General features: G+C 41.7%; 1 protein-coding gene across 1 annotated transcript; it reads left to right on the top strand.

The window, feature by feature from the left end:
* The first annotated feature begins 13,025 nt into the window (after positions 1 to 13,025).
* On the top strand, positions 13,026 to 25,029 carry LOC137281974 (serine protease inhibitor 42Dd-like). The gene is made up of 4 exons (XM_067813717.1): positions 13,026 to 13,123; positions 18,632 to 19,473; positions 22,872 to 23,203; positions 23,518 to 25,029. Exons 1-3 carry the CDS (start codon positions 13,066 to 13,068, stop codon positions 23,193 to 23,195), a joined length of 1,224 nt encoding a protein of 407 aa, XP_067669818.1. The 5' UTR covers positions 13,026 to 13,065; the 3' UTR covers positions 23,196 to 23,203; positions 23,518 to 25,029.
* Positions 25,030 to 27,272: the final 2,243 nt, after the last annotated feature.

Raw genomic sequence — 27,272 nt, 5'->3', positions numbered from 1 at the left:
TATGAATCCATGTATGTTTATATCGACATTTATATAAATGTGCATCTATGTATGTTTATATAGACAATGATACACATGTGCATCCATGTATGTTTTTTGATACAGACAGTGATATATATGTGCATCTATGTATGTTTATATAGACAATGATACACATGTGCATCCATGTATGTTTTTTGATACAGACAGTGATATATATGTGCATCTATGTATGTTTATATAGACAATGATACACATGTGCATCCATGTATGTTTATACAGACAGTGATATATATGTGCATCTATGTATGTTTATATAGACAATGATACACATGTGCATCCATGTATGTTTATACAGACAGTGATATATATGTGCAACGATGTATGTGCAAATGCCACAAGGGAAATTATTTAAATAATAATCATTGAACGCTTCTGATGGAAATATCGGCACTGGAGGCGGGAGACTCTCGGTCTGTCGTTGCAAGATACCTCAACGTATGGCATTGATATACCCGCTTCATTTTGACCACAGTTCGCCCCAGATGTGGAAGACAGCGTGAACCCGCCTGCTCAGGACCAATTCATTCTGGTGTTTCACCTACGAGCAAATCATCAGAAATCGTCTGATCGAAGTGGGACTTCGTGTATATCGACCAAAAGCTGGACCTGTCCTGACACGACTACAACGACAACGACGTGTCAAATGTTGCAACAGGGTGCAGGAACTTGGGGAGGTTTCACTCAGCAATAAATCGCCTTTCCGTCTGCAACGACTGGGGCTATGTCCTACACGGATAGATCAGAGCTAGTGGTGGTTTAAGGGAATTTTACAGCAAATCGACTAAATCCTGGTACTACCTATACGACCCCTTGTGCCAACATATGCATATGTACAGTGAGTGAACTTAATCAGTGCTGATAATGACAATAATACATATGTTCAACCGTGTGGTGAATTTCACTTCATCAATGTTCAATACATTCAAAGATGTTTAGCCAGTGCGTTTATCTTTTTCACACACATACACACATGTACGCACACACCTTACACCCATTTTGTGAAATCACTAGAATATAGGTAAAAGCGAATGTAGTTAATACGATACTCGCACTGGAAATCCTACTTGCATGTATGCCGCCATGTCCTATATTCACAGTCTTGTCACTTCCTGCAGCTGGTAATGGTTAACTTAACATTAATAGTCCACAAGCATTGATTTCTCTTTTGTAGAACACTAACAACGTCACCCAAGGGCAACCCCACATCTCGCACAGCTCGGATCACTAATGACTTCCTCAACACTAACAACGTCACCCAAGGACAACCCCACATCTCGCACAGTTGTTAGAAGTAGAATATGGACAAACTGTATGGATAAGAAACTCCTCTTACTTCCTGAGTGCGGAATATTCTTGTACCGCAATCAAGATAACAGTTTTAATTCCCCAGTGTCAAGACGTACGCAGGAATTAGGCTCATTGTCACGGGTGCTGCTGTACAGCAGTGGCACTACTGTTTGTAAATAATCAAACCTGGACCAGACAAACTGGTGACTGACATCGATGAGGTACGATGATGGAGGTACATGTAAATCACTATTAAACACAGATGGTGACGCGAAAAGGTGCCATCCGTCATAAACGAGGCAGAGGCTGGTCAGTTGTTTCCAGTCGTGAACGTATGGAGCATGTCGAGACGAGGAATGACATCGGACATCGGATATCATTTTTGTGACTGACTGATCGGATTTTGAAATGTGCTCCACATGTTTACCATGAAACCTTCTGAAAGCTTTGACAAATGCATGATCTGTTGTGATTGTTAAAAAAACAAATGTAAGCTGTTTATTTGCAAATCGGCCAACTTCTATTATTGTCAGTATTCAAGCGAATCCTCTGCGTTTTGAAGAATCAACACGGTATTTAATACGCCAAGGAAATGTTAAAGACTATGGTTTATCTTTGAGACAAGGAAGATTTTGTTTAACTTTTGCTGGGCGTTCAAGATATCTTTCTTTGTATGGATTTTGTATGGCCCTTTAGATACAGTTTTTATCTATTGATGGTGCTATTTAATTAAATCTCAGTGTTCAAACATGTTCTTGTACAACAAGAATTATGTTCACGTGGCATCTCCATGTACTATGTTATTCGGCTTAACATTTGGTTGTTGTTTTTTCATGTCTGTGTAAGTAGTAAGTCCCACCTACAACAGGAAACTGTGTAATGCATTCCTAACGTATAAAGTATAATAAAATATAATAAAAACAATAACAAATGGCTTTTCATCTTCAAGGAGGCAGGCCCAATCTGTGAACGTCGTGAAGGGCTGCTCTTAAAACAGTCGCTGGTTGTACAGCATGCCGTTTGTTGTTTGTTGTGTCATGCAGAATTCTTGTACATACAGGCCTCCAGGTTCTTAGCGTTTCTATAAGGAAAGGGGGCGGTGGTTTAAGTCCATCTCTGTGTCCCCGCTGTGATATTGCTGGAATATTGCTATAGGCGGCCTAAAACCATATTCACCCATCCCGGAAATTGACAAGATATACAGGCTATGACGCGGATGTCTTCTGGGATGATTGCTATCCTGCACCAGGAAAAAACAGTGTATTAGCGCGCCTTGCACGTTCCACGAGGTTTAGTTGCATGATTTATGGAAATTAGTAAGAGCCACATGGTATGATAAACAGGTTATCACGGTCACGTGTCTCGGAATGGTTAATATTCTGCATTAGGAATAAAAACTACGTATTCAGCAAGGCCTGGTGGCCTTATGCAGGATATCAACTATCCCAAACCACACTCATTGATACATGTAACATACATGATGTAAGTTTACGAATATGTGGACCCCGGGATATGCGCATTTAGACACGTGCTCTTGACACACTGCCGGTTCTTTTGAAGATCGCATCAGTTTACGGCAATCATGCGATAACACTCTACTACAAATACCATGGTGAAACGTCCGGGAGTTCTCATCAAACATACGCAGTTATCACCTTCAGCAGTATCTGAGCATATTCAGAATTCACAAACAAAAGTGGGAACAAAGTAAAAAGTTAGTGAGGAGTTTAATGCCTCTTCCCGCTGTGTTTCAGCCATGCAGTGTCAGGTGTTACCCTGAGAGGGTTCAGACACTGACATGGTTCAGACACTAAGAGGGTTCAGACATTGAGAGGGTTCAGACACTGAGAGAATTCAGACACTGAGTGAGTTCAGACACTGAAAGAGTTCAGACATTGTACCGATGTCGGGAATGGAACCTGGTACTTGGTCCAAAAGAAACGCCACTAAACACAAATTATGGTAACAGGAAGAGTTGTGCTGTAAAACATTAGGGATTCGGCGCCATTCCTCTTGGAGGGCAACGTATGTCCCTGTCGTCAATGGTGACTGTTGACGTTTCCGAATACGTTGCCCAAGGTTGGCGTTCTTAGTGTTGAGGAAGTCACAAGTGAGCCGAACTGTGTGAGATGTGAGGTCCTTGGGTGACGTTGTTAGTGTTGAGGAAGTCACTAGTGATCCGAGCTGTGCGAGATGTGGGGTTCTCCTTGGGTGACGTTGTTAGTGTTGAGAAAGTCACTAGTGATTCGAGCTGTGCGAGATGTGGGGTTGCCCTTGGGTGACGTTGTTAGTGTTGAGAAAGTCACTAGTGATCCGAGCTGTGTGAGATGTGGGGTTGCCCTTGGGTGACGTTGTTAGTGTTGAGAAAGTCACTAGTGATCCGAGCTGTGTGAGATGTGGGGTTGTCCTTGGGTGACGTTGTTAGTGTTGAGAAAGTCACTAGTGATTCGAGCTGTGTGAGATGTGGGGTTGTCCTTGGGTGACGTTGTTAGTGTTGAGGAAGTCACTAGTGATCCGAGCTGTGTGAGATGTGGGGTTGTCTTTGGGTGACGTTGTTAGTGTTGAGAAAGTCACTAGTGATTCGAGCTGTGTGAGATGTTGGGTTGTCCTTGGGTGACGTTGTTAGTGTTGAGAAAGTCACTAGTGATCCCAGCTGTGTGAGATGTGGGGTTGTCCTTGGGTGACGTTGTTAATGTTGAGGAAGTCACTAGTGATCCCAGCTGTGCGAGATGTGGGGTTGTCCGTGGGTGACGTTGTTAGTGTTGAGAAAGTCACTAGTGATCCCAGCTGTGTGAGATGTGGGGCTGCCCTTGGCTGACGTTGTTAGTGTTGAAGAAGTCACTAGTGATCCGAGCTGTGCGAGATGTGGGGTTGTCCTTGGGTGACGTTGTTAGTGTTGAGAAAGTCACTAGTGATTCGAGCTGTGTGAGATGTGGGGTTGCCCTTGGGTGACGTTGTTAGTGTTGAAGAAGTCACTAGTGATCCCAGCTGTGTGAGATGTGGGGTTGTCCCTGGGTGACGTTGTTAGTGTTGAGGAAGTCACTAGTGATTCGAGCTGTGTGAGATGTGGGGTTGTCCTTGGGTGACGTTGTTAGTGTTGAGGAAGTCACTAGTGATTCGAGCTGTGTGAGATGTGGGGTTGCCCTTGGGTGACGTTGTTAGTGTTGAAGAAGTCACTAGTGATCCGAGCTGTGCGAGATGTGGGGTTGTCCTTGGGTGACGTTGTTAGTGTTGAGAAAGTCACTAGTGATCCCAGCTGTGTGAGATGTGGGGTTGTCCTTGGGTGACGTTGTTAGTGTAAAAAGAAGTCACTAGTGATCCCAGCTGTGTGAGATGTGGGGTTGCCCTTTGGTGACGTTGTTAGTGTTGAGGAAGTCACTAGTGATCCCAGCTGTGTGAGATGTGGGGTTGTCCTTGGGTGACGTTGTTTGTGTTGAAGAAGTCACTAGTGATTCGAGCTGTGTGAGATGTGGGGTTGCCCCTGGGTGACGTTGTTAGTGTTGAGGAAGTCACTAGTGATCCGAGCTGTGCGAGATGTGGGGTTGTCCTTGGGTGACGTTGTTAGTGTTGAGGAAGTCACTAGTGATCCGAGCTGTGCGAGATGTTGGGTTGTCCGTGGGTGACGTTGTTAGTGTTGAAGAAGTCACTAGTGATCCGAGCTGTGCGAGATGTTGGGTTGTCCTTGGGTGAAGTTGTTAGTGTTGAGAAAGTCTCAACGGGGTTTATGTCTAGAGAGTTGACGACCATGGCATGGGGTTGTTTGTCCTCCAAACGGCCGTTGTCAGCCTTGCCGTGTGAGGTCAGAAATTTGCTTCTTGCATAATGGGAAGCAAGAAAGGCCGTAAAATTATATGTGCTACGTTCGGCCGTTTAACTACCATGGGCGGGTACCAAGTCTTTTCGTGATGTTGGAGCCCACAGCATTACACCTTCGTCACCAAACCTATTCACTCTTCACACCGTCACTAAAGCAAACTCGTCTCCATCACAGCTGTGGTCATACTCTAGGCCCTCGGCACCACTGGCGTCGCAGCCGACGGTGCTGGTCAGCCTGAATGACGCCAAGAACCGGTGGGTCATCTCGGGAGAAGAGCTGCGGCTCGCTGACCGTTCCACATCGTACTGGCTGACGTTCTACCCAGTCGTCGAATGTTTTATGTGTAGAGGTGGCTGTGATGAGTCTCTCACTTGACAAAAGTAAGTGACCAACCTGTATGAACCTGTCGTGGGCTGCAGTTGTGGTCATCTGGATTCGAGTAGGCCACGTGTGGATCCCTCCTCCTGATAACGGTTCCACAGTCTTTTAATGACGCTTGTTGTCACATGTAGAAACCTGGGCCCGACTAACGCCGAGTCGCCTGTCTGCTCTCCCTGGCCGTAGTTCTGTCCGCGTATATCAGGTTGTAGGAAAACAGGTCATAAGACAAAAAGTTATGAAAAAAAGTTATAGAAAAACGTCACAAACTCAAAAAGGTCACTATTGACCATGTATTTATTTAACAAGCCGTAACAAGTCATCAACAATAGCATACCACATTTGAACCAAACTAAAATTGATGTCAAAGGAAAAGTGATAGGCAAAAAGTTGTAAAAAATTAAAGAAAGGTCAATATTGATCATGTATTTATTTAATAAGTCAGGGCTATTTCGTTGTTGTCTGGTGCATGATTGTGTTCAATACCAAGCTCGGGACATTCCTTGTCCGGGTAAGTCGTCAAGCTGCCTCTGCATTTTGTGCTTAATCCCTTGGTACTCTTCCACCAGATTTTACTTTTCCTTGATGAATGCCTCGTATACTGCCTGAAGGTGTGGTCTAAGGTGTCTCAGAACTTGTCGACTTCTTTGTCATCAGATTCAGCTATTGGTGCGCATGGGACGATGAAATTCACGTTTGGCGGACATGACTTGAGTTTAACCAGGAGCACCCTGTCAGATTGTGGCCATGTGACTAGAATAGATTTGGAAAACTGTATATCTAGAATCATTCCAACACCCCGATGATGTTCGTTCCCTCCGGAGTAGATCACAGTCTTGACTGCTGTATCTGAATCAACTAAAAGACAGTACAGGACAGTGTGCCATCAGGGACCTCTGGGATGCGGCAAGAAGTCGAACTTTACATCATGTGTCGTCAAGGGTCGACTCGACCATGGCACAAAGATAGATAGATAGTCTAGTATAGAAATATCCATGACAACTTACTGCCAGTCCCCCCTTATTTGTGGTCAGTCCCCCCTTATTTGTGGTCAGTCCCCCCTTATTTGTGGTCAGTAACGCCATCTTGAATGACTGAACTCCCAGTTTACCACATGTTTTATACTAGCTGTTAGAAGGAAGCCATTTAGTAAAGGAATTAACTGATAACCCGTAGTTCTTCTTGCTACAGAGGGTTTTTTCTTACAAAAAATAAACTGGTTTTTTTTTTACTTTTCGTATATGTTATTTCTGACACCATACATTGAGGACTTGAAGTGATGGTGGTCCCAGACTCTACAGGGTGATATGGAGCACGAGGAAGTTAAACTTGACCTGGTGTTCTGTAGTTTGAACTTGTATATTGAATGAGAATGTACGATATAGAGTTAAATACTAAACTTTAAGGCACACATATATTTTTCTCACATTTCATAAAACAGCTTCCTTATTATGTTGCAGACACACATCTCACACGTGAACACACGCACATGCACACGCACACAATGGCGCGCGCATACACTTTCGCATATTTGAGTACACACCTCCTATTATAGCTGATTCATTTACGTCTCAAGTCGATGTCGACGTGGGTAGCATACCGAGGTCATTTCGTCACCGGGGACACGAGGATGTGAATATTACGCACGAGGGCATGGCATGCAGCGCAAAACGCAGCAACGATTACATCAACCCTTCAATGTCTGCAACGAGGCTGTTTGCATGAATGGCGTAGTGACTGACCACGTGACCAACAAGGTACGTAAGTCAACAATGCCACCAAGATCCGATACAACTTGACCCCTGTCCCCGCCACGCACACCCCCGGTGTGGTTCGTCAAGCAGCAAGCTATCTGTGTGGTACCTGCTGTGGCGTAGGTCCGCCTGTATATCAACCATTTCATCATCAAATGTGAAACATTTGCCCTTGATTGAAAGTCGCCGTCGAGAGGTCATCTTGGAAACAATTTCGATGACGGTCTAGTGTATCGCAATGCTGATTCAAACAGACTGTGCAAGAGGTGATTAATCCAACTTATACAAAGCTGGGGTACCCACCTTCAACATATATTTAGGTTCCTTTATAAAGTTTCATTAATGCATCCTTTCATTCAGTTATAGGAATCCATACACCCAAACTCATACACACAAATATGGCTTTTCAGTATGTGTACAAATGTCTAGAAAATCTAGAACATGTACATAATTTATATTTGATTCGTCTCATACAGTCTTTGAGCCGCATTTAGAAGTGATACATATAATGCAATAAATGTCAACTGTATTTTGACAGACGCAACCTTTCGGGGTATGTTCGTTCTTACTCCTCCATTAGGTGAATGAAAGACAAGCATACAGCTATGTATGTACATGTAAAACAACAACAACAACAACAACAATAACAATAACATGAAAGAGGAGGAAGAAGTAGTGATGAGATTACTAGGGAAGGCAGTAGTTAATTAGCACTAAATGTGTAAGGTAGATGGGCAAGTGAGTGCCAGGTATTATTAATTCAAACATGAATGATGTGATCACAGTGGTGGCATTTAACGACGGAACAGAAAACAAATGAAACCGGGGCCTTATTAAAGGACAATGAGGCCAGCAGTCCTGATTATTTCACATATATGTAGTGTCAATAAAGTGTCTGTACCTTTGGAGGGGTCTTGCAGGCACTCAGTGTCTCAGTGCAACATGGGTGTTTCTAGTAGAGCCCTCTTACAACGCTACCCGTGAAGGTCCTGGTTGGACTATTGGCTTCAAGAACCCTTGTTTGTCGTGGAAAGCGACTGACAGGATCGGATGATCAGATTCACTGACTTGGTTGACTCATGGTATCGGTTCCCAATTGCGCAGATCGATGCTCATGCTGTTGGTCACTGGATTGCCTGGTCCAGACTCGATTACCTGCAGACCGCGGCTATATAGCTGGAATAGTGCTGAGTGCGGCGTAAAACTAAACTCACTCACTCACCATAAAACGCTGACCCATGGATTCCTTGCAACTTACAGACACTGTGTCTAACACAAGTTGTCTACAGCAAACACCGTACAACTAACACCGTATGATTTCTCGTTAAAGTTTGTATTTATACTGACCATGCCGGGCTCATAACACGCTCGTTCATTTCGAAAAGACCTGGAGGTCTGAATACAGGCCTACTTTCAGAAGTTATTGTTTCTATATGATCTCAACGTGGTGTCCTGTGCAACAACGAAAGATTATTGACAGGCTGGCGTCATGTAACTGGGACATTTCGGAATGCGGAGTAAAACCAACTCACTGCAACATGAACGCCATTCTCTCATTGTTCACGACAGCGTGAACTACTACAAAGACAAAGAAAGTGGCACTGACGATATTTCATAAGCAGGACTGGAGTAACATACACACTTTCGCCTATAAATATTGGATATATATTTCATAGATTCAACATTTAAGGACCATTTTAATGAAAATCGATTCGAATCATAAGTTTTAAAACTTGGCAGTGAGATAATAACTAGATCTAACTTAGTATGTGACTGTACTCTCTAGGGGGTGCAGACAACCCCAACTCCATGTCAGTTCCACATAGTGTGAAGAATTTTTATGCAAGCTCCAGTTTTGAAGCGCAGTATACTAGTATATGTGATTTTAACTTTTGGCAAAACATACCAATTTTCACCAAAGACCATTGGGATGGTGTTAATCCAGCTACGGTCCAAGCAGGTAGTAAAGATACTGCAAGGTTGTATTTTTTTATTTTTCTCGTTCTCTTTTGTCTTTGTTTTTTATTACTCACCAAACCCTGTTGCAAGAAGAGGACCCTGACAAAGGGGAAGTGTAGGGATCCAGTAGTATACATGTATGTAGGCAGGGTTTAGCAAGAGACAATAAATAAATAAATAAATAAATAAATAAATAAATAAATAAATAAATAAATAAATAAATAAATAAATAAATAAATAAATAAATAAATAAATAAATAAATAAATAAATAAGTAAATAAAATAAGAAAAAAGAATAAACACACAGCATGCACACCCACATTCGCACCCGGTCATACAACCGCACACATGATGATTGCAACTGAAATAATTAATGACACCGACATTTAGTCTTACAGTACTAAACTGTAGGGTGGCGTGAACTCTGTAAACTGAATAATCTATGGTAAGGCTGACATTTCTCAAAATACCTAGCCAAGACAATTTATCTATACTGGACAAAACATAGCTAGGGATATATATGAATTTTGAAATTATGATTAATGACATATTAATTCTTTAACACACTGATAAGATATCAATCATAGAAATACCAGTACCCTTAAATTATTTTGTCCAGCAAATAATTCACTGAGCCATTTCATTTATATTTGGTCAAACAATATAAGGATAACCTTACAAGCTTCGACATTATCTGCTTTCAGCATTAGCACAGCTTTGCTTGGCCCCGATAGAGGAATATGTTCGGGGAAAATAAAATAAATATATGTCAAAAGCTATTTACAGATCTGAGAGCAGTTGACTTTGACGAAGCTCCACTGGGTGCACTAAGTACTAAAATAGCACAACTTGTGAATACTCAGACATAGGTCACAATGTAAACAAACTCCCCACACAGTAACAAACACCTACTTACAGAATTGAGTACATTATACTAAAAGAGAATAGATTGTGGGCCTTGGCTGGCATGTTATTGACAGCTTCATGAGTGACATGACATTCAAAAACAGAAGACATATATATCCTCAGAGATATGTTTGTTGACATATTTTTAAACATTTTACTAAAATAATTGGCTTACTTATCGTTCGTAATTGCTCCTGAAAAGGATTTTCATATTTTTTCCATTTGTTATTGTATTCTTAAAACTTTGCTTTGGCATCAGATCTCTTTTTTCCACTCTGTGGGGACATTTAATTTCTTTTTGAAACATGGGAAAATGTGGTATTCGATTTGTAAGTTTACATTGATAAATAGAAAATTTAGCGAGTAAAATTATCGTCAAATATAGCATCACTGTGAAAGGAGTCTGAAATACCAAGTTGTACTAGGTGAAAGGAGTCTGAAATACCAGTTGTACTAGGTGAAAGGAGTCTGAAATACCAAGTTGTACTAGGTGAAAGGAGTCTGAAATACCAAGTTGTACTGGGTGAAAGCAGTCCAAGTTGTACTAGGTGAAAGGAGTCTGAAATACCAAGTTGTACTAGGTGAAAGCAGTCCAAGTTGTACTAGGTGAAAGGAGTCTGAAATACCAAGTTGTACTGGGTGAAAGCAGTCCAAGTTGTACTAGGTGAAAGGAGTCTGAAATACCAAGTTGTACTGGGTGAAAGCAGTCCAAGTTGTACTAGGTGAAAGGAGTCTGAAATACCAAGTTGTACTAGGTGAAAGCAGTCCAAGTTGTACTAGGTGAAAAGAGTCTGAAATACCAAGTTGTACTGGGTGAAAGCAGTCCAAGTTGTACTAGGTGAAAGGAGTCTGAAATACCAAGTTGTACTAGGTGAAAGGAGTCTGAAATACCACGTTGTACTAGGTGAAAGGAGTCTGAAATACCAAGTTGTACTAGGTGAAAGGAGTCTGAAATACCAAGTTGTACTAGGTGAAAGGAGTCTGAAATACCAAGTTGTACTAAATCACAATGGAATACAATTTTAGCAGCATGGGCACATTTCAGCTGAATCAACTGACAGAGGTCTTTCCAATATGATTCACATTTTCAGCATCCCCGAAATAGCTGGAGCACTGATTCCGGTTCAGAGTTACAACATTACAAGAGTTACAAGATTCATAAGTAAGCATGTGTTGACTGGTATAATTCTGTGTAGGTGCTGGTATTGCATCCATCTTAACTTTGGATTAATGTGGTTTTAAATGCCTTTATAAATATATTTAACCAGTTCTGTCTTACTAGTATACAATATACAGTATTTCCTCCTCCCAGTTTTCAGTAATCCTTATGTATTCATCAGTCTGCGCCATAACAACAATACTTTTTTTAACCTCTTTTACAGGAAAGCAACTGGACAATACAAACATTCTGTATCTACATCTGTTATGTTACCTTGGTCAAGTTTCAATATTTTTAAATAAGCATTGATAGATCTTCTGGGGCCTTGAAGAAGCAGGAAGCTAATCTTTAAAAAAAATATTACTAAACTGCTGAAGTCAACGAAAGGCTCCTTCTGCATTCATCAAGCAGCCAATATCAGTGATACCTTTTTCATAAAAGAGTTTGTTAAAAAAAAAAGAAGATTTTTTTATGGTGATATTCTTAATATAGGAGGGGTTCTCGTAGGAAGTCGTCATAGGTAGTTGGTCTGTGGCTACTGCTGTAGTTACCGAGCGCTGCGTGCAGTCTTTCCAAAACACAACCGGAGTATTGTTTACTAGCATCACTGGATAATCATGTCTAATTTTAATAATTAGGAACAGGGATTAGTTGCAGGGATTTCCACTTTTTGTGTTAATCATCTTTAACAAAGTTTCTTATCCATGTCAACTTTAGTGCATCAGCATAGTCAAACACATTAATCATTCCTAATTCCTCCCTCTGCAACAGGTTTACAAGCAAGTTTTGATTTGATCTGGCTTGTTATCCTAAAGGAAATTAAGAAGACTGCTATATCAAGGAAGTCTCCAGATCGATTTGGAAGAGTAAGAACAAGAAAATGTAACTTGGAGATTAGTAAGGACTTAACGATAGCTGTTTTCCCCAAGTCTACCGCAAGTCCCCATAATCAGAATCATAGTCCCTAGCGTGGTTTCATACGTGTTTCCATGGTTACATGCTAGTTTCACATGTTCATCTGTGATAGTATGGCTAATTTACTTCGCTGACAGACATCAATTCATTACGGTTTCGTTTGTATGGACTTTTCAAGATCTTTGAAATACTGCCTATGTGACTTTAAATTTTAATTCACTCAATCTAAAAATATAGATATTGTTATGGATAAACACCATTCCAGTACAAAATGTTTTCAATGAACGGTCGTCTGTATACATTGTGTGTATTCAACAATCCCTGTGTATACATATATTTTCAAATAACAGCCCCTACTTTCAATACATTGTTTATGATAAACAGTGTGACCCATCCCCTGCGCTGTCATACAGACCCACGCAGGTCTAGAGATGTGACAGGTCTTAATACCACCTTTCCAATAATCTCCAACTTTAGAAACTGTGTGCATTTCCCCTTATACACTGTTTCAACAATAGTTTAATATCACAATTCTTAGGGGAGTTCTGTGGAAAAATATTTTGCCTGCAGATTTGGTGGTCCAGACTTTGAATTGGAACCTCACGTGCATCAAAGAGACTGTTGGAACTGCATGCCGAGCAATGTGGCTTTCGTTGACTTGGGCAGTTCTCTTCGCCAATAGGGTGCAGGGGCAGTACTTTGGGCTCACGGTCCGCTGTTCGCAAGCTGCTTGGGAGGATGTGACACGTGACTCAGCGCCAGGCTGGTTCAGTATAAATACGGAAACCAAGCTGAAGATTTCAGTTGTCAATGACACTTACACAACAGCAGCTCGTTACGTCATCAAGATGGACAGACGTCAAACTCTTGCCCTCTCTCTGATGTGTGGAATCCTTCTACTGTGCGGTGAGTAGATATATTACACAGTACATATGTGGCTTCTAATGTATTATTCACGTGGAAAGAACCCTGAAAGATATGCTTAAGTGTGTGTTCTGAAACTCGAATATTTACAGGTACTGGTTACAGTTGGAAACAAATTTCAGTCGTGCATATGTCTTTGATATTGACATTCAGTGTTGTTATAATGAAATTATTATGAGGCGATGTATTTCGCCCACAGCATGTTGGAGTATGCACTCAGCTGGTCTTCGTTAAGAATAGGTAGTGTAAGCATTAGGTCACCCTGGTACCTACAGGTGACATGGCGTCATCTACAGGAGCACGCGACTGGGAGACCAAAGTATGCCTTACAAGATAGGACACTAAAGTTTCGTTCTCTTCACTTTTCTGGATCTGTTGTGACAATCTCGACAATAAGTTTCAGAATGAGCGTGGATAAGAAATAAAAGTTATTAAACTTCACGAATTAGTTTCTGTGTTAAGTGTTTGGCACGAACCCAGAAAATCGCGCAGACGGAAATCCTTAAAAATGTCGTGTGAGTCGCACAGAATCTAAATGTCACGAATACAAGCGCCTTTTAAAACACCTCAGAAAAATTCATTTCCGCTTATGGCTTACTTTTCACATGAGCTGAACATTCAAAACGTTGTAGGTATAAGGGACCCATGAACTGAAATCTCTCCTGGAAACAGCTGGTCATGGAAGACTATGAACACACCGACACTCGTGGAATGCGGGACTACATATATGTAACCTTCGTTGTTGGTGGTAGGTTTGTTTTGAAAGGTCTTGCATCACGCGGTTCCCACTGACGAACACCGTCTCCTGCCTGCAATATTCGTGTACTATCCTTGGAGAAAGAAGAATCAAGGATTTATCACGTATATAGTGAACTGTATAGATCAAGGCTTAGTCTCTGAATATATATAATATATATAGTAACTAATAAACCAATTTTAATTAAAAAGACGCCCCAGGGAGACCTGAGATTCAGAACCTGTGGAAATCTAGACTGCTTCATTAAAGGCTTTAGCACTGGAGAGAAGGCTTGACAGTAGGCAAAATAATATGGTTCAGGGACTGTGAGACAGACTATGAATTGTACAGCCATTGTTTCACGCAATCATACTTTTCGACACGGTTTGCTAATGTGCCACCAGGAATGTGATATCTATGTAAGCGTCGTATGAAATACAAAATGTTCTAATTGTTTTTAGGGAAATATCTTATTCTTACATAGTATAATCTCGTTAACCCGCACAACACTTCCGATAAACTAGCGTTTCTTTATTTAGTCTGGAATTAACGCAATAGGGCGAGGATTAGGTTTTCGGACTAACACAGAATCCGTCCTGTCGGACGCACAGGCAACTCTGTCAATGAGGATACCCATCTACAAATGTGGACAGGATCACATCTCTTTTAACTAAGAGTCACAGCACCCCATGTTAATCCAGAGGTGTATTACTACGGATATTGCCGTCCGCATTAGCGAGGTTTGACAGTAAAAAGGTGCTGTTGACGTGCTGAGTGGACCACATGTACTCATCAAAGGTATTTCTCATCGGAATGAAATGTCAGGGCGTGTTTGCTTCTGAACCCACGCAAAGCTGATGTTGCGATGGTTTCCAGGTGGGACACGCGGTTTCTGCAACCGCGTCGTCTAGACGAGGAAACATGGGTGTTGGGTGTGCGTACCATTGTTTGAAGATTCAGGAAAATTGTTCACTCATTTCAGAATTGCAACACTCCACAAAGACGATGTTATTCGTCGTGATCGTGATCCGGTGTCCGTAGGTTCGAATCCCTGACACTGAGTGTGATCGTGCCCGCGGGTGAACGTCTCATACAAACATCACCTCCTTCAGTCTGCCGGAACACAGGTAGCCAGGGTGTGTAAAAACGCGTTGCACAGTTGCGTCTCTTCGGCACACCAGGAGCCTATCTAATCACGACATCTAAATTAGCCAGCACCACAGGCGTGTTTGTAGGTTTCAATAAAACCTGCATCGGTTCAGGACGACCTCCCTGCTCACATGGGCCCGAACCCAGCTCACTCACTCACTCCAGCAATAACCTATACAAAGGCACTGCTGTAAAACCAAACCCACGTGGCCCACGCGGCGAATGCCTCATGGCAAAATACGTGCCAGTATCAGTAAACAACAAATAAGGAATGAATGTGGTGACCTCTGCTCGCCCTGCAGATGATGTGTCCTTGACTTTAGTGCTCTTAGGGTCATAGGTAGCCTTGCTTCAAGGCCGATTGAATGCTAAGCACAGGGATGTATAGAAATGCTGTCCTTTAAAGAGGCAAGTCTAGATGAGCGGACAGTATATATGTCGTCTGTTATTCATATTTTATTTTTAGAAATCAACCTTTAAGCTATTGACTGCTACCTTGAAGACTTGTGCAGGTCCGCTACATGGGTTAATGATTATATGGCAGACCTCCCTGTATATCTCCGGAAACGAACACGACTCCCGGAAGTTCTTGTTGGGGAATTAACGACTTGTTAACTTGATAATCTTCCGCGTCCGATATCATTACTACAGCAATGTAAGACTTGTATCTATCGTCATAATTTTATACGACCCTCTCATTATCAGGTAGGGGATGGTTAATTTATCACAGCATCTGGTAATAGTTGAGGCCACAAAACCTGTTACAGCTGGGGAAGGCATGGCCTTTTAGAAGAGCGTCTATGTACTAGGTTCCATGTGTCTACACTGGTCCATGTGCAATGTCCACTGTGACCACACGGCATCCATTTACCTTGGCCTATTCTGTGTACATATCTGATCTCTTACATACAACACTCGCCTCGGCTTTCACAAAGATATAAACTTGTTATCGAGATTTCAATGGTAGAGTCTGAAAGGTTTAGCGCCACCTACAGAGAAATAAACTTTGTTTGTCTTGAGGCGGGGACCTCCGCTTAGTCTGTTTGTACAAAAACATTTCGTTATGTTATTGTAGTATTCGTTATGTTATTATAGTATTCGTTATGTTATTGTAGTATTCGTTATGTTATAGCATTCGTTATGTTATTGTAGTATTCGTTATGTTATTATAGTATTCGTTATGTTATTATAGTATTCGTTATGTTATAGTATTCGTTATGTTATTGTAGTATCCGTTATGTTATTATAGTATTCGTTATGTTATTGTAGTATTCGTTATGTTATAGCATTCGTTATGTTATTATAGTATTCGTTATGTTATTATAGTATTCGTTATGTTATTATGTTCAAATGCGGCACTATTTTACGTGGACTCATATTGAAACTGTTCTTAGTCATGTCAATGTTAACTGAGAAATGTTCGGAAGTCAGATTATTGACTTTTCACACGCATCACAAGGTGACTTAATAGTCGCCTAAGAGAAGAGACTTAAACAACACTTACACAGAACAGACTTGGAAACAGATTTACGATCTGAAAAAGGACTGAAGCAGCCGAATCTCGAATCTTTCGAATCCCTCTTAGCACTAAGATAGCCATAAGTTAATGTTAATGTATGGCACTTAAGACTGTTTGAACTTTGATCAGCCAGTGTGTAAAGGATGGGCCTCAGAGGTTCGTAAGGCTACGAACGTTTCGGAAGTAGCTAGCGAGATTGCGTGTGAAACGCGGACAGGGGTCCCCAACAATCCGATGGTCTGTCTGGGTTCGACCACCCACCTGCTCATTACAGTGTCTTGATTGCAGATTGTGACGTCACAGTATAATAGCTTCAAAAACTCACTAACACAAGAAAAATTGCATTAAAACAATTTCGTCTCAATAGATTTGTGAAAAAGGTATCCTTAGACAAATGACAGTTTATTTTGTGCTTGAACTCGTGTCCAAAACATGCTCGCGAGGACGTAATCTGTTGTGACGATCCTGTCTGTATGATCTTCATTGACACATACATGTTCCAGTAGAGCAACTCTGCCTGAATCATCACAACTTTGAAATACAGAGACTGAAATACAGTACTGGCAATAAGAGCATAAAAGACAAGGACATTTGTACATGAGAAGGTTTACCGTGTGTATGCGTGCATGCCTGTGTGCGTGCGTGCGTGCATGCTTTGATTTTGTTGATTATTGTTGACTTATGTCGTACTGGTCAATGCTACTGACCGCGCATCGATGTGTACAGGGTTTATTTCTGTGCAGTGTTAAACAGACAGGCCTTGGACTTGAACACCAATGAAGGCATTAACGCGACTCCAACCAGCTCAAACGCAACAAAACGTGAAGTGTGTTCTGGAGGATGCTGACTGACCTAAAGACTTACACTTTGTCTCTGATTACATGTAATCTCGATTGTAAGAAATAAACCCATACAAACTGAAAAGGAGACCCACTGAGACCAGAGATCCTGAACCTGGGAAAGTCTAGGCTTCCGTCATTTAGGGCCTTAGCATTGCAGGGAATGCTGGGCTGAAGGGAAAGTTCCATGGTTCAAGGACTGAGACAGACTAACTGACTAACAGGTAGGTATGTGCTACAGAGTGGTCCTGTGTGTGTCTGACGGCGATCTCAGATTTACAGCACATATAGCCAGATATTGCCTGAACCTCCCACGGACAATATATTGTTTACATCAGGTAACACTGCCCCAAGTTAGCGTCTCTGTCTGGACTGACCGTTTGTCTGATTAGAAACTGATAACAATGGCGCCCGTGTTGATTACAACAGTGATAAGCAGAGACTGTGGACTAGCCTACCTTTGAAGAAAATCTGAGATCTTTGTCAGAAAAATGTTTGACGCTGGTGAAAAATTTCGTTCCACCGTGGTTGAAAACACACAAACTGTGCACAGAGAAATGCAATCCCTACTACAGGACACCCAGCGTGATGCGCACGTTGTTAGCACATTTCACCCCGGTTTTGTGTGACAAAATATTTTGTTCAGTATCCCCTAACGTCGTCCCCTGTCCTGTTTGGTGTGAACACGAGACTTTGCTCCGTCCGTCTACACAGATTGTTCACATCAATGTACAGTGTACATGCAGCAAAACAGTGCTCTGCTCGGTGAAACGTTGGAGAACCGTTGAAACTCCTGGGAGTTTCTGGGGCGTCTGAACTGGAGGAGCGTATGAAGCAGATATGGTGTCCCTTTCTGTAGTTTTAAGAATACCGTACCAAACAGTGAATGGGTACCCGATGGGTGACTGTTAACCTTCCAGCGAATCAGTGGAAACTGAGAGTGAAGGTCGATTGCCCCCTGAATAATAGCCATTATATTTTGTCCTAAGCATGTCACTACACATGACTCACGACACACGGACTCAAACCTTGAACAATGGATCCTTGTCATTTAAGCAGGCCTAGATTATCACCCGGAGACTATACGTTATATTGCTTGACTTGAACTGAACCAAGTCTCGGGCGATTTAGAACCTAAAAGCCTACAGATCCGTGAAGTGTATACAGTGCGCAAAACCATATTCATTCACTTGTATTTCCTTGTATTCACTTGTATGGCCTTGTATTCATTTGTACTTTCTTTACAGGTGTGCACTGTAAGCCGACCCGACGCGTGACAGGTGAAGCACTCCAGCCTTTCTTGGCTAGAGCTTGTAACCGGGTGAGTCTTGGTGTCTACGAAGAAGTCTCTAAGAGCAGCAACAACGTCGTCTTCTCTCCCGTGAGTCTCTGTACGCTCCTAGCTGTGTGTGTGAGAAGCGCTGCGGACAAGACTCTGAACGAACTCAGAAGGAGCTTATTTCTGGAGCTAGTCGACAAACGGGAGATGCTATCAGTTTATGGAGCTGTATATCGTGATTTCATGAACGACCCAAACATCACCATCTCTGCGACAAACATCATGTTCGTCAACCGGAACTTCCAACTGGTCGACAAGGCAGCTCAAGATTATAAAGAGACGTTTAATGGAACATTTGAGGAATTTGACCCACAGACGAAGTCTGAAGTATCCAGAAGCATCAACAACATGGTATCGTCTGCTACCCATGGAATGCTGAAGGGGAAGCTGAGGGCAGTCGACATCACCTCTGACCAGGCGCTGTATCTGTTCAACACACTGTTTATGAGCGCTCGATGGAGGGACCAGTTTGCTTCCAGGGAAACCCGCCTACAGAAATTCTACCTGAACAGTACCACGCACATCATGGTTCCAACCATGCACAGGAGTGGCTACTACAGGTGGAACAAGAACGAGAAACTGGGCTTCAACATCCTGGAGCTACCATATGAAGGAAACCGATTCGCCATGTACATCATCTTACCTCTCGAGAAGGACGGCCTTGGCAGGCTGGAGAAGATGCTGACCCCGGAGAGAACACTCCGACTGGAGAAGGCCATCACTAAGTTGAAGAGGGCCTCCAAGTGGGAGGTACGTTAACGATTATTTTGACGTAGTGGAGAAACAGGACGCTATTTGCAACTGCTTTTAACATAGCATCTAGTTGCCAAGCGCTAACGGGTTCTGCTAAGCTGAGGTTTGAAATGTAGTTTAAAACAATGGTGACGTGCGCGAAAAGCTGAATGTCCTTATTCGCCAGTATCATTCAAGTTATAAACATTGAAATGCGTTTGATATCAAATTTATGTTATCTAGTTAAGGTTAATTAATTAATCTGGAAACTTGGAATACTAAGCAAATGTGATTTTGAATGATTAGAACAAAACTTGCTAGCCAGTAGGTCTGCTTTCTTAAAGCCCAGGGCCCGGCTTCACGAAGTAAATGTTAATGAACACTACTCCAACTGTAACCGTTATTCAGCAATATTCCAACTGTGACCGTTACTCAGCAATATTTCAACTTTAAACGTTAATCAACAATATTCCAACTGTGACCGTTATTCAGCAATATTCCAACTGTGACCGTTAATCAGCAATATTCCAACTGTGACCGTTAATCAGCAATATTCCAACTGCAAACGTTATTCAGCAATATTTCAACTGTACACGTTATTCAGCAATATTCCAACTGTGACCGTTAATCAACAACATTCCAACTGTAAACGTTAACCAGCAATATTCCAACTGTAAACGTTAATCAACAATATTCCAGCTGTGACCGTTAATCAGCAATATTCCAACTGTGACCGTTAATCAGCAATATTTCAACTGTAAACGTTAATCAGCAATATTCCAACTGTAAACGTTATTCAGCAATATTCCAACTGTGACCGTTAATCAGCATTATTCCAACTGTGACCGTTAATCAGCAATATTCCAAGTGTAAACGTTATTCAGCAATATTTCAACTGTACACGTTATTCAGCAATAGTCCAACTGTGACCGTTAATCAACAACATTCCAACTGTAAACGTTAACCAGCAATATTCCAACTGTAAACGTTATTCACCAATATTCCAACTGTGACCGTTAATCAGCAATATTCCAACTGTGACCGTTAATCAGCAATATTTCAACTGTAAACGTTAATCAGCAATATTCCAACTGTAAACGTTATTCAGCAATATTCCAACTGTAAACGTTATTCAGCAATATTCCAACTGTCACCGTTAATCAGCATTATTCCAACTGTGACCGTTAATCAGCAATATTCCAACTGTAAACGTTAATCACCAATATTTCAACTGTAAACGTTAATCAGCAATATTCCAACTGTAACCGTTAATCAGCAATAGTCCAACTGTGACCGTTAATCAGCAATATTTCAACTGTAAACGTTAATCAGCAATATTCCAACTGTAAACGTTATTCAGCAATATTCCAACTGTAAACGTTAATCAGCAATATTCCAACTGTGACCGTTAATCAGCAATATTTCAACTGTAAACGTTAATCAGCAATATTCCAACTGTGACCGTTAATCGGCAATATTCCAACTGTGAACGTTAATCAGCAATATTCCAACTGTGACCGTTAATCAGCAATATTCCAACTGTGACCGTTATTCAGCAATATTCCAACTTTGACCGTTAATCACAGACCGAGAATCCCAGTTGTAAATGTTAATCAGCAATTAATATTCCAACTGTTAATGATACTCCAAAAACAGTATCTATACTACAGTATCTACACTACAGTATCTACACTACACTATCTATAATACACTATCTACACTACACTATCTACACTACAGTATCTACACTACCGTATCTATACAACAGTATCTATACTTTAGTATCTACACTACAGTATCTACACTACAGTATCTTCTCTACAGTATCTATACTACAGTATGTATACTACAGTATGTATACTACAGTATCTACACTACAGTATCTATGCTACAGTATCTATACTACAGTATCTACACTACACTATCTACACTACACTATCTATACTACAGTATCTATACTACAGTATCTATACTACAGTATCTACACTACAGTATCTAAACTACAGTATCTACACTACAGTATCTACACTACACTATCTATACTACAGTATCTATACTACAGTATCTACATTACAGTATCTATACTACAGTATCTACACTACAGTATCTATACTACAGAATCTACAGTACAGTATCTACACTACCGTATCTATACTACAGTATCTACACTACAGTATCTACACTACAGTATCTTCTCTACAGTATCTACACTACAGTATCTATACTACAGTATGTATACTACAGTATCTACACCACACTATCTATACTACAGTATCTACACTACAGTATGTATGCTACATTATCTACTGTACAGTATCTACACTACAGTATCTATACTACACTATAATACGGTATTTACACTACAGTATCTACACTACATTATCTACAGTACAGTATCTACACTACAGTATCTACACTACAGTATCTATACTACAGTATCTATACTACACTATCTATACTACAGTATCTATACTACAGTATCTACAGCATTCACGCCATGAACAACAAGCTATACACTATACAATAGTATCCACGTGGAAGCTAGGATTCATTGTGTCTATTTCGGTTCTTACAGTTTCGGTATGTATTCCCTGTTAAACAACAGCCATGCTGATATTGTACTGGACCTCCTGGGGACAAAGAAAAATCCAGATCGAAACTTCGCAAAAATTTGGATCTTAGTTATTTTCGTGTGTGGTTTGCACGTGTTGGGTCTCTGTTTGACTGATGTTTGACAGAATGGAGTTAATGGATTTCATGACGTATATTTTGTATACTTGCACTACCATTTATACTTGAGTCGAATGTCGGTATGGGGGAGTAGGTGGGGGGGGGGGGGGGGAGGGTGTGTGTGTTAGGTGTGGGTCTACTTATGTCGCTAACTGCCCCTAGTCGTGTTAGCACGTGGAGAGCAACCTTGACCTTTGTGAACTCCGAGACTAAATCAAACGTATCCGAGAGACTGGAGAGGTAATAGATACCATACAGCTATGTCAGTTCAGTCTGGAACTACCTCTACTTCAGTACTACCTCTCAACTACTACTACTACTACTACTACTACTATTGCTACTACTACTGCTGCTGCTACTACCACTACTGCTACTGCAACTAATACTACTACTGTTACTACTATTACTGCTGCTACAACTACTACTACTACAACTACTGCTACTACTACTACAACTACAGCTACTACTACTGCTACAACTACTGCTACTACTACTGCTACTACAACTACTACTACTGCTACAACTACTACTACTACCCAGTTTTGATGCCTCCCGCCGGGATATTGTTTGAGTGTTGCTAAAAGAGGTGTAAACCCCACTCACTCAGTCAGTCAGTCAGTCAGTCACTCACTACTCCTACTGTTACTAGTAATATTATTACTAATGTCATTGGCATTACCATTCAGGTATACCTACCCAAGTTCTCGGTGACGCAGTCATTCAGCATTAAGTCAGCCCTGCAAAAGTTCGGAATCAATAGGTTGTTTGACGAGAAGAGGGCCGACTTGTCCGGACTGATCAAGGGCGGCAACGTGCACGTCAGCGAAGCCTTCCATGATTCTGCCATCAGCGTCACGGAGCGTGGGACGGTGGCAGGGACGTACAGCAAGATGAGCTTCTACTACCTCTCCGCCATTCCTCTGTTCAACGTCAACCGCCCTTTCATGTACGTGCTGCGCGACACTACGACGGGCTTCAACGTGTTCATGGGAAGGTGCATTCGGCCGTGACGCAACTGGTACGTAGATAGTAGCTCGGTACAGCGACTGAGTGAGTAGGACGCAACAGGTGGGTACATGATAGCTCGGTACAGCGAGTGAGTGTGACTTTCTGTACAGCCAGTGGATGAGTGAGTGTGACGCAAGTTGCCCACGCGAGTTACGGAAGTTTTATCTGATGGAATTTCGATACGAAATATGTTTGCATTATTGTAAATATTGTTCGATTTTGACCGGTCCGGACAGAAGCAGAATCGATTACACGAACACCCTTCCGTCTTTGTTTTGGAACAATAAAATAAATGTTTCAGGTGAATATTACTCTAATTTTCAGAGATCGTCCCATGGAACCGCGGCGACGTTCGCTCTCTTTGAAGCTGAAATGTTTCCTCGACGGAAATCTCGCGAGAATGGACGAGACTTGTGTCACAGCAGCGAGATCTTCCTGTTGCATCCCTTCCGCCATTGACATGGTGGAGTTAAAACTTGCTTCCGTCCTCACAAACGAACAGGGGACTTTGAGTGTCCACTATAGGAAATCAAGTCTTTTGAAGACAAATTGATAGTGTTTATAATGTTTCCAACGCATTTGAAACAGGACATATCATCGCTTCCGAGTTTCTACCAGTTCCAGTCCCTCAGTCGGTTTGATTGTGATGCAGAACATTTGGGAAAATGTGAGGTGGTTTCCCTGAGCGTCCTCTGCACTAGGCAATCGATTAGGTACGTGACAGATGGCGTCACTATAATGTTTCGTGATTCCATTCATTGCATCATCAAAATCCTACCGTAACCTACCGTAACCTCGCCAATCGAGGCGTTTTCATTGTATCTGTACAAATTAACCCAACATGTCAACTATATGAACAAGTTCGCGAAGGGTCCTCTCTAGTGGATGTCTGAATTAACTTACTATGCAAGTCATATCCCATTTGCAAAGATCGATGTTCATGCTGTTGATCATTCGACTGTCCAGTCAGAAGTCGATTATGTACAGACTGTCGCCAGATACCTGGAATATTGCCGAGAGCAGCGTTAACCGGCAACGAAACAAAGAAAGAAAACTATCGTCTCCATTCCACAGGTTTCTGTGTAAGGGTATATGAGAGATTAATACCACTTGTTTTATAAGAAATGCTGCTTTGCCATCACGTGAGATTCCGTCTAAATTATTGTATCCTAAAAACATATATTGAACGAGAATATGGTTGACCTGCATTTGAAAAAAAACCGGCCTCCTCATCTGAATTTTTTCATGCAGGTAACAAAAGTCACGAGTAAAGGGTTGTTAAACAACCATTGTACTAATTCCGCTTTGATGCTCCGTGAGTAACTCGTGAATTGTCTGTCACCAAATAGATTTTGTTCCCACAATGGCACTTAGAAGTTAAAGTTAAATACTGAAACGGATTCCGAGGTGGGGGAGCATATCCAGTTTCAACAACGCCCAGATATATATCACACTTATCATCGTTCATCTCTGAATACTGGGGCACTGATTCTATTCGTGTATATATTGAGAACAGCTGTAAATATGACTGGGTGTACGTCCGAGTTGACCTCAAACTTCTCAGCACGTTTTGTTGAACTGGTCAATCATTTGACGTCACTTCCCGTAACCTGCACCCACTTCCGGTATCATTCGTGAATCACTCGCGTCTAACCGTGAGAAGCCGAGGAATATGCCCCGGAATGACATTGGATATAACAGTTCTCGTGTCACGTTCTTCAAATAGTTGGCATGACATTCATATCATAATATACATAATGATTGCTGAGCTACATTTCATCGTATTTATTGTTATGATGTTTGTATAACAATGGAATAAACAAACCTATACTTGTACGTCATGTCATTGTTTGTAATGAGCGTGGTGAATTGGATGGTGAATTGGATGAGGATGTGGGTGAGTAAGTCAGGGAGGATGAGGATGTGGGTGAGTATGGCTGGATGGATGAAGATGTGGGCGAGTATGGCTGAGGGTGAGGATGTGGGTGAGTATGGCTGGAAGTGTGAGGATATGGGTGAGTATGGCTGGGTGGGTGAGGATGTAAGGTGGGTATTACTGGATGGGCGAGGAGGTGGGTGAGTATGGCACAAACAGTCGATGTTGCTACGTTCAGGGTGGTCCTTTGTATGTAGCCCATTGTGCTGACATTTCACAGACAATTTCCGATTTATACGCTATTCAAGGTTCTCATTTGGGAGCGACTATGCTTGTCGTAAGAGGGGACTAACGGGATCGGGTGGTCAGACTCGCTGACTTGGTTGACACATGTCATCGGTTCCCAATGATCGATGCTCTTGTTGTTGATCACTGGATGTCTGGTCCAAACTCGATTATTTACAGACCGCCGCCATATAGCTGGAATATTGCTGAGTGTGGCGTAAAACTAAACTCACTCACTCACTCACTCACTCTCATTTGGGATGTTCTTGGCCTCAGTCAAGCTAAGTCTGTCACGAGAACCAATGGGAACCAGAGTACTGGAAATCGCGGTTCTGGGACAAACATGGCCTCACAGTGCTGGAATGCTGTGAGGTGACTTCCGATTGCTTTGGCGTCAGTATAAATAAATGACGTCACTCCCATCAGCACGGTTACATAAGTATGATCGTCACACCAACAATTCTTGCCTGTGGAAGTGACCTATTTTGGAGTCATGAAAATACTACTTGATGTATGTGAAATATCTAAAATCACTTGTGTTGCACCCACGGAAAGGGGTGAGTGAAACAGCAAAATATAACACTAAGTTGTTCAAGATGGCGTAGATGACGAAGACATCTACCAGTAAACAGACAGCACAAGGTGTAGCTTCAATACAGAAGCCTCATGGAGTTAAGTCCCTTGGTTTTAAAACTACAGTACATCGATACACAATAGAATTGTCTCCCTTCGTTCAATGAGCATAATGCATTCATTACAGAGTTTCAGTCATAGGGTTGTCCATCCTCGATATATCCAGGGTATACGCTCCGATAAGTCTCCACTATACCCTGGACGCATCTACGGCTCTACCAGATAAATTTATTACCTCCCTTTGCTGGCTCCGCCTTCTCACAGTACCCAGTCAGCTAGGCCGCCGTTATAACAGAGCTTGCCAGTGTCAACAAAGGTAGCGGTCGCAACTGCGAAGGTTTGACCACAGTGCGTCCCAGATTTTAGGGAAATCATACAAACAAATTGACAGGTCCGAAACTTTACAACAACATATGCAAGAACGCCGTCTAACTCTTCCAGAGAACCTCTGCATGGTTTCTGTTGCCAAGTATTAATCGGTTAGATAATTCAAAAAACGAAAGTGAGTTGTGATTGGTTCGCACAACTTCCCAGCGTAGACACCTGACTGGATGAAAAGACAGTGGAGGTAATACATTTATCTGGCAGAGCCGTAGATGCGTCCAGGGTATAGTGGAGACTTATCGGAACGTATACCCTGGAGATATCTAGGATGAGGGTTGTCATAATACTTCCAATCTCTTTCTTTAGAGTCTGTCGCAGTATCAAGATGTGCATCACACTGCTATTTGCTATTGTCTACCGATAGATGTGCTAACAATGACGTAACAGTAATGCAACAATATCAACTTACGAACTGAGATAACATTTAGGAACAAATTCATACACATTGGCCTGATACCTAAATTCGAAGTTAAGAAATCTCACTATTATCCATCACGACACAATTCTTCAATAGACGTGAAGTAACTACCCCCAAGGTTTTACCATATTCATGTACACATCCTGTGTTATGCGCATGTAACCTTTGACCCCCCGACCAATCTACTTCCGGTTAATGAAAATGCCTTGTCATACCTAGTACAATACTTAATTCCTACTTCTAAACCTAATATTTCTTAAAACACGTGATTTACATCCATTACATGCATCATAATGAAGTCTTCAACTGATAAACGCTGCTCAGATAGCGAAACATCAATCGATGTTACTAAGAATATATTTTACAAAGTTTCCACCAACAGTACATTTGAAACATTATACAATTATAGCATTCCTAGTGTTATACAAATAAAACACTCATGTAAATATGATCTAGAGGGCTTCAAGGGAAATATATCTGGTG

The sequence above is a fragment of the Haliotis asinina genome, chromosome 4 (genome assembly GCF_037392515.1).
Source record: "Haliotis asinina isolate JCU_RB_2024 chromosome 4, JCU_Hal_asi_v2, whole genome shotgun sequence".
Taxonomy (NCBI): Eukaryota; Metazoa; Mollusca; class Gastropoda; order Lepetellida; family Haliotidae; genus Haliotis; species Haliotis asinina.
Note: the sequence above shows the minus strand (reverse complement) of the source record. Positions and strands in the feature narration are given on the sequence as shown.

Excerpts from the sequence above, each read along its gene's own strand:
- LOC137281974 (XM_067813717.1), top strand. The coding sequence starts at position 13,066 with ATGGACAGACGTCAAACTCTTGCCCTCTCTCTGATGTGTGGAATCCTT. Across the intron at positions 13,124-18,631 it reads TGGAATCCTTCTACTGTGCG|GTGTGCACTGTAAGCCGACC; the intron begins GTGAGTAGATAT and ends CTTTCTTTACAG. Across the intron at positions 19,474-22,871 it reads AGAGGGCCTCCAAGTGGGAG|GTATACCTACCCAAGTTCTC; the intron begins GTACGTTAACGA and ends ATTACCATTCAG.